The sequence below is a fragment of the Melospiza georgiana genome, chromosome 4, assembly GCF_028018845.1.
Source record: "Melospiza georgiana isolate bMelGeo1 chromosome 4, bMelGeo1.pri, whole genome shotgun sequence".
In the NCBI taxonomy this organism is placed as follows: Eukaryota; Metazoa; Chordata; class Aves; order Passeriformes; family Passerellidae; genus Melospiza; species Melospiza georgiana.
Window position 1 is genome coordinate 36947254 of NC_080433.1, and position 15327 is coordinate 36962580.

Genomic DNA, 15327 nt, shown 5'->3' on the forward strand with positions numbered 1-15327 from the left:
TTTGGTGATTTACAGGTGCACATCATGTATAATAATGCTTTTATTTGTTTCTGTCTTGTTTCCAGATTGTCTGTCAAGCTTGTTCATCAAACAAACACGGCTTAGACTATATGAAAAACCAGCCAGCTAGAGTATGTGATCATTGCTTCAGGGAGCTACAAAAGCAAGGTAAAGAAAACCTTCACAAACTGTATCTTACTTTTGTGGCCTTTATAACATGGTATATGTGTGCCTCATCTTTACTGCTGGATTCAAGTGCTTAATTCTGCTTGTGCCTGAAAAATGATTGGCACCTGAGATTCTAAGCCAAACAAGCTTCTGTGCAGCAATTTAGGAAATGAATTTGCAATACATTGGCTCTTTCTTCTAGAAACATGGGTGCCTTTACCCTATGGTAATGACATGCAGCTTATATAGCTTTCATTTTGAGGTGACAAGTGTTACATTGCTTTTCATTAATCACCGGGTACAAGTGTACATTAGAGTCCTCACAGCTTATCCTGACCTCCCAGGCATTCATGTGTACTTTTACACCCTGTAACTTGTATGTCTGTAAACTTCATTTTTGCCAGCTGAGTTGCTGAAATGGCTGAAGTTCTGGGGCTCTGTCGAGACACAGGCCTTAATCTTTCTGAAGCTGTCTCTGCAAGTCTATAAACTGGCCTCAAGCCACTCTCAAACCTCAGTTCATATGGAATTCAAGAATTTGGCATATCTGTACCTCATATATGAAAGCAAACTCCTAACCATTGCCTACTGAACGCTGGCAATAGGGAATTCAAAATAAAACACCACAGCTAGAGCAGTTTTCACTGGAACACTTTCAGAGAATGTGGTGCCTAGGGGATAGCAATGGCTGGATAGCCTAAAGGTAATAACATTTGCTTAAAGATGAGATCCAGGGTCAGTGTCCTCATCCTGAGAAAACTCTAGTTCATCTCTTTGAAGAAGCTTCATATCATTCTGCAAAGTGTAAAATCAATGGAAACACCTTCCAGTGAGGTGGGAATCCAGTCCCATCTCACAAGACTTGCTGTGAACTAAATTGAAATACTTGAGTGTAAAGTACCCAAATGAGCTGTAACAGACTGAAAAATCTTTCTGGTCCCCTTCCTCAGCAAGGCTCCAGTGTGACACAAGCTCTCTGGGGTATCAGGAAATCTGAGGTGCCTGGTGAAATGATAAAGCACTGGATCCCAGCAGGCTGGGGGTGACATTTCCAGTGGGGGTGCGGAGAACAGCATGGATAATCCCAATGACAGTGGGAGCCTATGGTGATGGGAAGGGCACTGTCTGAGCACCTGCAGGTGTCTGTGCTGGGCACTAGAGGCTGCTGTGCTGCAGGCCATTGCAGTGCCTGAAGCTGGGAAAAGGGCTGGGGAGCAGGTGCACTACAGCTGGCAATCACATTGCTCTCCTGCTCTTCTCATTATCTCAGTGTCACCGAGTTCAGGGCCAACTCTAGAAGTAGACTTCATGAAACCACTCCTTCCAAGTGCAGCTGTAAAAAAAAGTGTTGCTAGAAAAAGGATTTTTGAAGAGGTGAAGTGTTGCTTAAGTCTTCCAAGAGAGATGAGTAACTGCCTGTGGCAGTGCAGAAAGACAGCATATGCTGGGAGATGGGAATGTCCAGAAATGTGTGTTTGCTGGAAGAGGAACATCCCTATTGAATAAGGCTGAGAAGTTAACAGATGTAGAGAATTGAAAGATAAAGTACAGAAAACATAGAGGACAGCTGTAAAAATTTGCTGCGATTTTTAAGACTTAATTTTCACCCTCTTTATGAGCAAAGGCAGTTCAACACCCAGAAAACAGACTTTGAAAACAAACAAGACCAATTTATTTAGTTTTAAACTTCTTGTGGTTTTTTTAGTATAATTGTGATTTGGGGAATTCTAACTCATGGTGTTGATGATAACACTGAAAAGTTAATTCAGTGCTGAATTTCACATGATTTGGTGTTACTATTGTAACCCTGTAATCTGAATTAAAATGCCAGCTGTTTTTAAGAAGAAAAGTCCAAGAATGAATTGCCTGTGTTTAGTCATCTGTGACATGAAATCAATATATCCATCCTGTGCGTTTTAGATAACCAGTGCACTCCTAAGAGCGGATCCCCAGTCAACCATAAATCTCCATCAAGTGCCTTGTCTACAGTATTGCAAAGTATTCCCTCTGGAAGAAAGCAGAAAAAAATTCCTGCAGCCCTCAAAGAAGTAAGTGTTTTATTGGTCAAAAGTGGTACCATCTTGGTATTATATCATCAATATTAAGAGTGGGGGAAAAAATCCTTATTTTAACCATCTTACCTGGAATCAAAAGTCATAATGTGTCTCTGAGGTTTGGGCCTTAGTTTTAAATAGGCAGGGACATGAACAATGAAGCACTGTGTAAACTGCATGAACACCTGTAAAACTATGATTCAGAGCTATAGTTAAAATTGTAATTTCTTTCTTGCTTCCCCATGTTTCCCTGAATTGTGATTTATCACTGTACCAACAGTCAATTACAAGACTCCTACACCAAATCAGCTCTTGGTTTATGATTAGGAAGGGTAGAGTAACCACACTTACTGTAGGTCTTGGGAATGGGAGGAGGTGATTTTTCAGCAGGTTTGCTGATGACACCAAGCTGTGTGTTGCAGTCCACACACCAGAAGGAAGGGATGCCTTTCAGAGGGACCTGGATAGGCATGAGAGATGGGTCTGTGTGAACCTCACAAAATTCAGCAAGTCCAAGCCAAAGGTCCTGCAGGGAAATCCCAAGCACAAATATAGGCTGAGTGGGGAATGGATTGATGCCAGCCCTGGGGAGAAAGAGCTGGGGCTGTTTGTGGGTGAAAAGATCTACATAAATCAGCAATTTGTCCTTGCAGCCCAGAAAACCAACTGTGTCCTGGGCTGCATCCAAAGCAGCATGGCCAGCAGGGTGAGGGAGGAGATTCTGCCCCTCTGCTCTGCTCTGCCCTGGTGAGACCCACCTGCAGCATAACTCTGGGGTCCCCACTGTAATAAGGACATGGACCTGCTGGAATGAGTCCAGAGGAGGGGTACTAAGTGAGGGGTACTAAGTTGAGGGAGGGCTGAAGCACCTCTCCTAATAGAGCAGGCTGAGAGACTTGGGATCATTCAGTTTGGAGAAGAGAAGGCTCCAGGGAGATTTTGGAGCAGCCTGCCAGCACCAAAAGAGGGGCCTACAAGAAAGCTGGAGAAGGACTTTTTACAAGGGCATGTAGTGATAGGACAAGGGGGACCCTTCATAAGTTGAAGGAGGGTAGGTTTAGATTAGATACCAGGAAGAAATTCTTTACAATAAGAGCGGTGAGGAATTGTAACAGGTTACCCAAAAAGGGGTTGTGGACTCTCCATCCCTGGAAGTGTTCAAGACCAGACTAGAGGGGCTTTAAGCCACCTAAGGTCTAGGGGAAGGTGTCCCTGCCCATGACAGGGGAGTTGAAATGAGATGAACTTTAAGGTCTCTTCAAAGCCAAACCACTCTGATCCTATGATTCTTCTTATATAGGAATCTGTGTTCTCCAGCTATTACAGCGACCTGAGGTGGTCGCTGGGGTGAGAGAGGACGAGAATCTTGTTTCTTGATCAGAAGGCTGAATTTGTTGATATATGCTATATAATACATTATTACTATACTAATAGGAATAAAGAGAGAAGTTGCAGAGGCTTGCTAAGCTAAGCTAAGAATATAAAGAATCTAAAAACAAGAGAATTCTCTGTCCCTGTGTTCCAGAGAGTTTGCCCTGTGATTGGCTCTTAACGGTACACATGGAACATGAACCAATCACAGGTGCATCCTATTGCATTCCACAGCAGCTGATAATCATTGTTTACATTCTCTTCTGGGGCTCTCAGCTTCCCAGAAGATGGACAATCCCAAAGAAAGGATTTCTGTGAAAAAATGTCTGCGACATCCAGCTGTATGTTTTCCTCAGCATTTCTCTTGTCCTGTTGTATCCAACTTAAGTTCCATCCTTTACTGGAAACCTCTCTTCCAGACCAGATAAATGGTAGCAGGCAAAATAATTTTTCTTTCATCCACCTGAGTTAGTTAGCAACATTAACCAGAGATCAGGTAAGAATTTCAGTCTCTGACAGACAGGGCTTTGGAAATCTGTTTAAAAAAAAAAAAAAAAAAAAAAAAAAAAAAAAAAAAAAGCTGTACTGTGAAATCTTATTAGGGTTTGTTGATTCATTGTTTTTTCCTCTTCAGGTTTCAGCCAATACAGAAGACTCTACAATGAGTGGCTACCTACACAGATCTAAGGGCAGTAAGAAACCATGGAAACACCTGTGGTTTGTTATAAAAAATAAGGTGCTATACACATATGCTGCTAGTGAGGTAAGAGACCACATATTAGAGACTAAATATCCAATGATAGTACTGTCTTTGTAACAAAGTTGTTTATTCTTAAGATCTAGAAAAAAAGCTATAAAATTAGATCACCTTACACTATTTGATCTGATTGTGATGCAGTATTTTGAAAAGGCCTAATGAGCTTGACACCATAATAGATTGATATAGCTATGGTGTTTCTGATTCCAGATCTAGCTTTGATTACCTCTGCATGGCACACCATTGCTCAGTTGTAGGTATTCTCTGAGTCAGCTGAATACATGGGGGGATCTGTTGCATGCATCACAGTACTAGTGGCAAAGGCAACATTATAAAAGCATCTTGAACTATCTTGTTCTGCAGTTCCATAAGGTAGTTTGAATGCTTGCAACAGGAGTAAACTAAATCTCTTTACTTCTCCTGAAACTGTCATCTTCAGCCTGGAGTTGTTATTTGATATAAAAGAAATGCACCTTATGTAATGGTATTTGCTTTTTTATTTAGAATGTGTAGTCCTATTGCAGTGTGGAATAATCTCTAACATATATATATATGTGTGTATAAATGGTACATATATGTGGTATCCCAACATGTGCTGAGGATCTATTTTATTGCATCTTAGAATGTTCTTAGAATCTTTTGTAACATATATGGGTGTATTGATCTTGGGCTTCAGGTTTTTGTATTGTTTGTTGTAGTTTACTACTAGCTTTCAAGAGCAAAATATCCAAAGCATTTGTTTTAAGGTATTGCTATCCCTTACTTTCTTTCTAATTGTAAGGCCCAACCTATCCTGGCCATGTAAAGAGTTATCCTTCTTCACTCCACACCACTCCCACTCTAGTTATTTCCTGGTTTGTGCTCAGATTGTTTCCTGGGTTGTTCCTGCCAACCTTTATTTTAGAACTTGGAATTATGTCTAAAACCTGTGATGTTGTTTCCACTACAGCATTGGCGATACTAAAAATAAAACCCAACCCAAGTGGTTCTAAAAACAGTTTAAAGAAGTATCTAGAAAACAATTACTTTTACATCAATTAGCAAATAATTTCAGAGCATTGTGTTTCTTCTGGCCTTTGCAAAGGAAACTGGAGAGGTAAAAAAAAGAGCAAAGTCTGTGAGTCACCTTAAATTTCCTTTTGCTTTGTTCCTCTGAGATACCAACTTTACAGAGTGGCTTCAGTTTGCAGTTCACAATCACAATATTAACTCTTTCCTATTTTCTTAAACTGAGGAATATCCATCCTTAGATTTCATCCTGGTGAGCCATTGCAGAAGACATTATTTAGAGAGTCTAAAGGGAAGGTGCAGTGTTGCCTTGGCCACTTAAGCTACTTATATTGGTTCCAAGTGACAGAAAGATCAATGGTAAAGAAATAACCTATTAGTGGTACGAAGACCTGAGACAGTGAAACAGATTACTCAGCCTTACATGACTCTTTTCCAATATCAAGAAATGCTGCTGTCACAGGACACTTTTGTTTCACTGTAGAGGCAATAACCAAAGTCTTGACCTGATGTATCAGTGTTTATGTAAATTTGGGGGGGTTAGCTATTTTTTTTCTTCTGTTCATAAGCATTGCAGGAGATTGCATGCAACACCTTCCACTGTTTTGGAACTTGCACAGGATAAAAATATTCCTTTTTTCCTTTCCAAGAATGCTGTGTATTGTATCCATTAATAAAAAGCCAAGAGTATTAAAAAAAAACAAACAGGTAACTGAGGTAAATGAGGGAGGGTCATTTCTAGTTGACTATTAGTGAACAGTCAGCAACTTGTTTTCCCCTATTCTGTTAATTTCCAGCAAAAGAAAGTGAGGTAAGTTTAGCCATTGAAATATTTGGATCTTGACTTCAGTGCTTGGGAGCACAGGCTGCTCCTCCTTTTAGCATACTCAGTGCAGTTAATAGCATCCCACTTCACTTCTGAGCTTGCTGCAGAGAGCACTGGGCATGATGGGCCGCTGGTCTGTTAGTACAAGAAGTCCTTGCCAGGCAGAATGATGGGACCATGCAGTGAAAGCCAAGGTAGATGCTATCAGGGAAATGAAAAGAGGATCAGCAATGCTGAAGTCTGTGAGGTTTTATTTCCTGTCCCCTGACTCATGCCTGGAGAATGTAAAGAGCAGAATTCTGTGTGTGTATGTTTATAACAATTTGTTGTATTGTCTGCTGCAGTGGTATGGTGTGTGAGGTCTAAATGCATGCCTTAGTATGTCTTACAAGCTCTAATTTTGTATTTTTTCCTTTTTTTCCCTGTTACATAGGATGTGGCAGCATTAGAGAGCCAGCCTTTACTTGGATTCACAGTCAGTGAAGTAAAAGGTGAAAACTCAGAGTCTAGAGTGTTCCATTTACTGCACAAAAACACTTTATTTTACATATTCAAGGCAGATGATCCCCATTCAGCTCAAAAGTAAGAAACTATTTGAATTCATTGCTGTTACATATTTCTAGAAAATTCAGAAGTGGTGAATGTTAATATTCACAGATTTAGCATATGTATAAAAGATCCATATTATATCATAAGTAAATGAAAGTTTTAAATTATTTAAACATAAGGTTCTGGTTTCATTAGGGCTTCTGAAATGAAGGAAGCAGACTCTCTTCTGCAAAAGACTGAGTGTAGAATGAGAAAGTCAAAGATAAAATAAGAAATCTTTCTTTTTCCTCACCTATTTCTCTCTCATCCTGGTCTACTCAAGTGAAAATTGAACGTTACCTTTGCATAAATCCAGAAAATATTTTTAAGAATTAACTGATATGCTCCTTTTTTTAATTTCACCTGTTCATATTAGTTAATCAATATATGGCAGTGAAAAATAAAGCAAACACTAAAACTTGGGGGCCAAGGTTTGAAGTGTGTGAGCTGATGCCCATGAGCACCTAGGCATGCACTCAGACCCAAAACTTGCATTCAAAGAGCATTCACACAAGCTGTTTCATTTCAAGTCCTGTCTGGACTTGGAGTCATATTTATCAAGCTATGAATTGTGTTGGTTTCATGCAGAATAACCTGGAAGCTTGGTCATTAATCAGTAGAAAACATTCATCACATGATTCATAAAGTAAACTAGAAACATAGAAGGCATAGAAGGAATACATGTAAAGCTCTCTTATCTGACTGGTTTCATTGCCATTTCCCCTAATGAACTTCACATTATTAAATAGATTTGATGCATTTACAAGTCCATTATCAGTACTTAAACATTTAAATGGATGCAGGTTTAGTTTTCTGCAAATAGGAACATTCTAAAAACAAAAAATCCAATACAACAGGAAATTTTGAACAGCTGAGAATGTGCTTAATGACATTTCTCTACGGAAGAAAATCTGGAAGTCTTTATTTGGTATTTGGGTGTATTTTGTGCAGATGTGCATAAATGTTTCTTTGTTAATTAAGATACTATCCTGTTGTTTCTCCTGTGTCCTCATTTGTACTATATAAAACAAACTAAAAAAACCCCAGGCATTCAACAGGTTTATTTTTCTACTCATACAATGGCTTTTCTCATCAGAGGAAAGCTTGAAATTGGACATAGTGTATTTTACTGAGGTTAGGAATAACATTAAGTACTTTGAATTTCAAGCTTTCTCCAAGCATTTAATATCCTTAGGAGATTTATGCTGAACCTTTGGAATAAATGCTGCTTTTACAGCCTTAAAAGGAAAAACAAAAGCATGCTGTTGGTCTGTTTGCAACAGTGGACACTATTTTCTCCTGATAGGACCAAAGAAATACCTGATCTGTTTGTCTCAGTGTAATAATAAATTTTAACAGATCGTTACTTTTCAATGTGGTTTTAAATTCCAGTGCTGTGTTCAATGCTTAAACTGTTTATGATTTTTGTTGCATTTGTATTCCACTTTAGTTGTTTTTAATGTATATATGGCAGTAGAAAATACTAAAAATATTACTAAAATATAGGGTAGATATTTGAGCTGTGTGTGCAGACATGCGTAAGCATGATTAATATGTTCCTGCCAAAAGCTTGAATTCAAAGAACGTGCACACAGCTACAAAATTAAATGCTCAGGGCAAGGAAGAGCCAGCATCTGTGACTAATGTTTAGATACCCTGTGAATACCGAGACAGTTTGAATTTCCATAATAAAGATAATTACAGTCTTTGTTTCGTTCCATTCCTCCAAGATCCCCACTCAGGAAAAAAATGCTCATTATGTGGGCCTCTTACCTTTACATACACACAGTTCAGCCCTCACTTAGGAAACAGAATTATTTGTTCTGTAGCCTTGGAATGCTTCAGGAACATTAATTTTTGCATTCTTGAGAAGCTGAGGATGTTTATTACCCTCCTAACCAAGTAGGAAAAGAAATCACAGCTATAGGGAGTAAAAGTATGTGAATATTAACTTTGAATTTCCAGTTTGAGAAACCTTGGATCAGCTGTTTGGGACTTCCCCCAGTGCCCTCTATGCCCTTCCCTGCCTTTCCATGTGCCCTGTGACCTCCTCCCTCAGCCCCACCAGTCCTTGGCTTTTACCTGCTGCAGAAGCAGAGCCTGGGTTATGCAGGTGCTGCCTCAGGTACAGCAGTGTCCTGATTCCTCCCAGATCATGTTTGCAGGGAAAAAGAGAAGGGAGCATTGGGGGTTTTTAAAGGTGTGCAAAACCTTGGCATAGCCTACTTTTAGGGCATTTGATTTCCCAGCTTCACCAGTTCTTTGTGCATGTAACTTCAGTATGGGAGAGGCACAGGAAAAAGCTTCTATGGGATGGCTTTGTACCGGGCAGCTCTGTATGGTTGGACTCACTGAAGGGACTTTGGTAATGCACTCACAGACCAGCTGGATGTATGATGTTCCTTCTTGTGTCAATCTGCAGCTAGTGACAGCATTGAGATTTATTCTTTTATCAGCTACTTCCTAACAGTGTTTCATTTTCTAACAGGTGGATAGAAGCTTTTCAAGAGGGCACTGTATTATAGCAGTGTCAGAATTGTGTCTGCAAGTTTAAAGGAAATTATCTGAGGATGGTGATAAAACAGACTACAGCAACTGTTCAAAAAAACAGAATCCTGCCATCACAACCTATATAAAATTGTATATTTGTCACGATTAGGAGTTGTTGCATTTTTAGTGTAAAATAATATTTTTCTAAAGAATTGTACGTATTTCTGTGTTGATACAAAATGTGTTATTTATTAAATTCCAGTGTTTACTTAAATGGGCAGAATTATTTGTGCATTGAAGTCCAAAGTGTCCTCAGAGTGGCAGATTGTTGGTCAACAGGTTATAAGCTTTATGCTTTATTAAAAAAAAAAAAAAAAAAACAAAAACAAAAAAAAACACCACAAACCAGATTTGTTGCAATTGTGCATTTCCTTGTGATTTGTGTATAGGTTCTTGAGTTGCTGATGTTCACTTTGCAATTTAGCAAGAACAGATTGGTATAGGAATTTCACAGATTTGGGATCTTTGTTGACTCTGTAAGCTCCTTTTTGAGAAATTGTCTGATATTGACGCTCCTTTCCTTGAATGGCAGTTGAAATCTTGCATACCAGTACATTAAAACAGTACAAAAATTCTGGGTCACAAAAACAAAATACGGTTTGATTATTAAAAAACAGAAAAGGGAAAAATATTTTTTAAAAGTTTGCAGTTGCAGGGATAAGGCACTAGAACTGTTACAGTACTACAGATGCCAAAGAGACTAAATGAGTTATCTTCCAGCAATTGCAAGATGAATTATCTTTTTATGTTTCCAGGAATTATTCAAACAGAATAAAAGTACATTTTTGATAATCAAAGAAAAGATATCTTATTTGTTTCAAAACTTCATGTCAAATGAGTTCTGTACACAATATGAAACACTGTATTGTATAAACTATTGTTCAAAGAACAGTAAACAAATATGTGCACCCTCTTCTCTGAAAATTTTAAAACTATTGTATATTTAAATATTATGCTTAAACTGGAATTGCCACACCAAGACAACAGAGCTTTTTTAGTGCAGAAGGCATTGAAAATGCATACCATTATTGAAAATACCTTTTGTTTACAATAAGATTTGTTCTGTTTGACACTTTAAAACAGAATTCAACTTTAGGTGTTTGGGTTTTGGGGTTTTTTTTCTTAAATCATCAGTATACCTCATTAGGAAATACTTACTGATGATTCTGGTGCATTTAGTCTATTTAACTTCTAAAAAGTGTTAACACTGTAATAGCATAAATGGAACTACAACTATGAAACCCACATGAAAGAAAGCCATTTTTATGTCAAATGCAATGCATATGGTAGTCAGTTAATTTTACTGTATGAAACACTTGTTATAGTCCCCCAAATCAAGCTAGTTGTGGTAACAAAATTAAGAGCAATTAACTTTTAATTAATAGTTTGAATCCCACATTATTAGCTATTCTGTGGCCTCACAGCAGAAAGATGGTAGAATAGTTAATATTCATCACAAAAAGGCCAAGAATGAAAATGCAAACCAAAATTCTCTTTTTCCCTCAATATACCTCAAGGCCAGGTCCAAGATACTAACAGAGCTCTGAAAAAGCCTAATTTCCAAGAGCTTCTCCAAAGTTAGTAGTGGGCTTGGAAGTCGAATTCTTAATATTAACTATACACGAAATTTCATTGACTTCCAGCATTTCAGCGGAGTACCTAATGAATCAGGGACTTAAGGGTGTAGATCTGACTTCCCTCAGGAATGCCAGAGATTTGTCCAGATAGTGTTGGAAATGCAGCAGGAATGTGATCAAAGCCTTTATTCTCTTTTATTGTAATACAAATGTGCTAAATGAAATTCTTTTCTCTTGTTATATACAAAGGGCTTTTACTTAATTTTGCTGACTGAAGCTAAGTAAATTATTACCATGTCTCTTCAGGGTGATTTCTGACATGATTTTTAGTGTATCCAAAACCAAACTGGTATCAATATGACATAGATGGGATGTGTCTCTTCCAGTTTATAGTATCAAAGGGAAGAGCTTCTTCATATTTTCATAGGCACTGCACACCAACAAAGATGACAAGTCATGAAGCAGCAAATGAATCAGAAATTGGATAGGAGCAAGCTAATTTAATTTCAGTTTATGCATTGATATTTTCCCTGCTGCAAAACAGAGCAATAAAAGTCAAAACACACTGAGTAAGGTGCCCAAGTTCTGCTTCATGTGGTGTCAAACTACCTCTAGAGGATTTGGTGCAGAGGGAGAAAATAGTTTAAAGTGTTCTGTGGAAATCAGAGGACTCCTTCCAGAAGTGGCTGATCAATCAAAAAATTTCTGACATGAATAGATTGGAACAGAGCCTTATAAACAGTAGTATACATATTGCAGTCACATTCTGTGTGAAATAAATTGTCTTTGTAAACGTGTTTGAATATTTCTTTTCCTCACTCCTGCAGTAGTGCTTTGTGTCATATGAAGAACCCACACACAAGCATTTTCATAACATTTTCAGATGGTGGCTTTTCAAACTTGCCCTATTTCTCCAGTTCACCTCCCAGTTTGATGCATTACCATCAAAAGTAAAATATTCATGTCTTGATTTGGCTAAACACTAAAACAAGAACAGAAGTTTTCAGACACCTGCTACCTCTTCTTATAAGAATCTATAGTTTGTAATCAATTTAAGATTGGTTAGTAGAGTATGAGACAAGCATAAGCATTGAATATTAGTTCTAACATTTTTGTTCATAAATAAATTAAAGCTTTTAGGATCTTGAATTCTCTTTAACTTAAAACCGTGTGCCCAAAGGACTTAAAACAATCTGAGCAGCTGTGGAACACATTTTACTAAATATTTTGTGCATGGAAACTCAATTACTCAACCATGTTTATTACATCATAACTTAAAGACATGTCTTGAAAGACACATTCAGTGCATTTGTTTGCTGTAACTGCTGTCCCCTATTTACCATTCAAATAGGATTTTATTTGGAGCAGTCCTAAATCATACTGTCTAAATGGAAGAATGGAATTTTTATTTTGTAACTGAAAACAGTTTAAAGTTGTAAATATTTCTGTGGATATTCATCATTTTTGTATAAATAAATTCACATTATTTGAGTCTGTGTCTTTTAATATTTTCAGGTTTTATGTATTATGTAATTTGTGTGTTCAGTGATTTTCAAAAAGCAGAATTTGTTCCCATTACTTGCACATCAGTCTTACTTTAAATATCATTCCAAAGAATTAAGGGGGTTAAGTGTATGTGAAGGTCAGATGAAGGGTGTTACATCAATAAATCCTTTTGCAAAATGTAGTTCTGCTGTGTCAGTCAAAGGATGCCTTAATCACAGCTTCTGTTGGCCTCGGGTCCTGCACGTGGGTCAGAACAACCCCAGCAGGCTTGGGGCAGGCAGAGTGTCTGGAAAGGAGCTGGGGGTGCTGGTCACCAGCAGCAGAAATGGAGCCAGCTGTGCCAGGGAGGCCAAGGGCCTGCTGGCCTGGATCAGCAGTGCTGTGGCCAGCAGGACCGGGACAGTGACTGTCCCCCTGTACTCTGCTCTGGTGAGGCCAGGCTGCAAACACCACGTTCAGTTCTGGGCCCCTCCCTGCAAGGAAGACTGAGGTGCTGCAGGCTGTGCAGAGAAGGGTCTGGAGCACCAGTCTGATGGGAAGTGGCTGAGGGAGCTGGGGGTTTTACTCTGGGAAAAGGGGGCTCAGGGAGTCCTTACTGATCTCTTCAAGCACCTGCAAGGAGGTTGTAGCCACGTGCTCAGCTTCTTCTCTCAAATAAGGAACAGGACAAGAGGAAATGGCTCCAAGTTGCAAAAGGGGAGGTTTAGGTTAGATACAAGAAAAACTCTTCATCCCAAGGGTTGCCAAGCGCTGGCACAGACTGCCCAGGGAAGCAGAGGACTCATTATCCCTATTTAAAAGGTGTGCAGATATGGCAGTTTGGGACATGGTTTAAGTGGTGGACTTAGCAGTTGCTGGGCTAAAAGTTGGACTCAATTATTATCTTAGAGGTCTTTTCCAACCTAAATGATTCTTTAATTCTATAAGTGTTTTAGCAGGGCATGTAAGGGAGAGATTTTTCTGTCAGGTGAGTTATGCTGCTTCCTTAAATATGTTTGAAAGCAGTTTTTGGAAAACTTGCAGTAATAGCAGAAAAGGTTTTGCTTCTCTGTATGTTGTTGATAGGGATGTATCTCTTGCAATCCTGGCTGACAGCTACAGAGGCATGCCTTCGTATACAGATCAAGTATGAATTGGGTCACTTGCTAAAAAAAAAAAAAACAAAGTTACGGGTTACACTGACATTTCTGCTGTACTGAGGATATCAGAGTACTTGGCTTAAATAAGATTTGGTGCAAATTGCTTGGCATTTGTTAAATTAAACTGTGCTAAGCTCCATCATTTAGAAACTGGATGTGCAGCTCAAGCTAGTTTGGGAAGTGACAAGCACTATAAATTGAGAGTGCTGCAACATTTGACACTTAAAGGAATTGCTTAGCAGGCTAATTTTTCAGATTTAAAAATTCTACACTGAGTTCATTTGCATTTGGTGTTTGGGAACGTCTTTGATCAAAAAGCAAATTGACTATGCTTGCAAATACTCCTGATCTAGTGATCTCAGGCTAGGGCTGATAGATACAAGTGCAGCTTGTATCCAGGGACTGGGAGCAGGAAGAAAAGAGTAAGGGAATTGACAAGATAAGAGTGTGCATAATTTTATTGAGGTTAACACATAAATTTACTTGTATTCTTTGGGGTTTTTTTCCTATCACTGCTGCTCAGATGTTGATGCTTATGTCATTTGATTCAGTAGAAATTGTATTAAATGGTCTAAATGATTTTCAGCTCATGAAATTGAACATACAGCCCTGGTGACCTCATGATCTTGAAGTTGCTGCAGATCTCTGACCGCAGCTTGGCCATCTTCATTGAACAGATGAAAGAGTAAGAAGGGAAAGGCTGTATTTTAAGTATAAAACTCTCTTACTTAAAATCAAGGTCATTAAAAATAATTAGCATAAACGAAATAAGTAGCTAACTCAACTTTGGTCCAGATTTTGAGACCAAGCCAGAGCAGCAGCAAGCTGTTCCTGTGGCACTGCCCCAGCAGGAACAGGCACTCATTGGCAGCCAGGCCATTGCCTTCCCAAGAGCTGTGCAGGGCACTGCTGACATGTAAGGATGGAACTTGCTGCTGCCATGCAGAGCTCAGCTCTTTCAGACTCAGCTGGCTGAACCGCTACAGTGACTGTGCAGGGCACTGTGTGTGCCTCCATCGTGCTGCACATTTCAAACCCAATCTGCCAGCATTGCCTATGGCTCTGCCTCGGCCAGGAGAGCCCACCAAGCTCCCCTAATCCCAAATGCTGTGATGCACCTGTGATGTTCAACGCTGCTTGGTCCCATTTCTCTGCAGGGAGCAGCACTGGGGGTGTAGAGACTTGCGCTCTCCACTCGATGGGCAGAACTCAAGTGTCTTCAGTTTTGGACCCTGGACTCTATAAAGGAGCACCCAGAGGTGGTCAATAATGTTTGTGAAGGGTCTTGAAAACATGCTTCATGATGAAGGCTTAAGGGAGCTGGGTTTGTTTAGTCTCAAGAAGAGGAGGCTGAGGGGAGCCCTCATGGCTCTCTCACAACTACCTGTAAGAAGGCTATAGTGAGGTGAGGGACTGCTCCCTTCTAGCGTGCCTGCAGTGAGAGATCTCAAGAAGTGCCTTTAAGCGGTCCCAGCAGAGATTTCCAGATGAGAAAAAAGATCTTTTTTCCGTTAGGATGACCGGGCACTGGAACAGGGTGCCCCGGAGTCACCATGCCTGGAGGTGTTTTAAGCGGCGCCAGGATCTGGCGGTGGCTGGTGTGGTTTAAGTGTTACAGTGGTAGCAGTGCTGGCTGGACGGCTGGGGCGATCCTAAAGCTCTGTTGGCACCGCGATGTCCGTGCGCTCCCAGGGCCTGCCCGCACTGCTGCGGGCCCGCGGGCGCAGCGCCCAGGCCCGGCCCGGTCCCGTTAGCGGCCGCTGCCCGCGGCCCCGCCCTCACC

At 39.8% G+C, this 15327-nt stretch overlaps 1 protein-coding gene across 1 annotated transcript in view; it reads left to right on the forward strand.

The window, feature by feature from the left end:
* The window catches only part of FGD6 (FYVE, RhoGEF and PH domain containing 6), a 70096-nt gene extending 60444 nt beyond the window's left edge, over positions 1–9652 (forward strand). Inside the window, exons 17-21 of the mRNA XM_058022577.1 lie at positions 66–168; positions 2089–2216; positions 4228–4356; positions 6618–6766; positions 9261–9652. Coding sequence (XP_057878560.1) covers positions 66–168; positions 2089–2216; positions 4228–4356; positions 6618–6766; positions 9261–9297 — 546 coding nt within the window. The 3' untranslated portion in view covers positions 9298–9652. The remainder of the gene's footprint in view (positions 1–65; positions 169–2088; positions 2217–4227; positions 4357–6617; positions 6767–9260) is intronic.
* The last annotated feature ends 5675 nt before the right edge of the window (positions 9653–15327 follow it).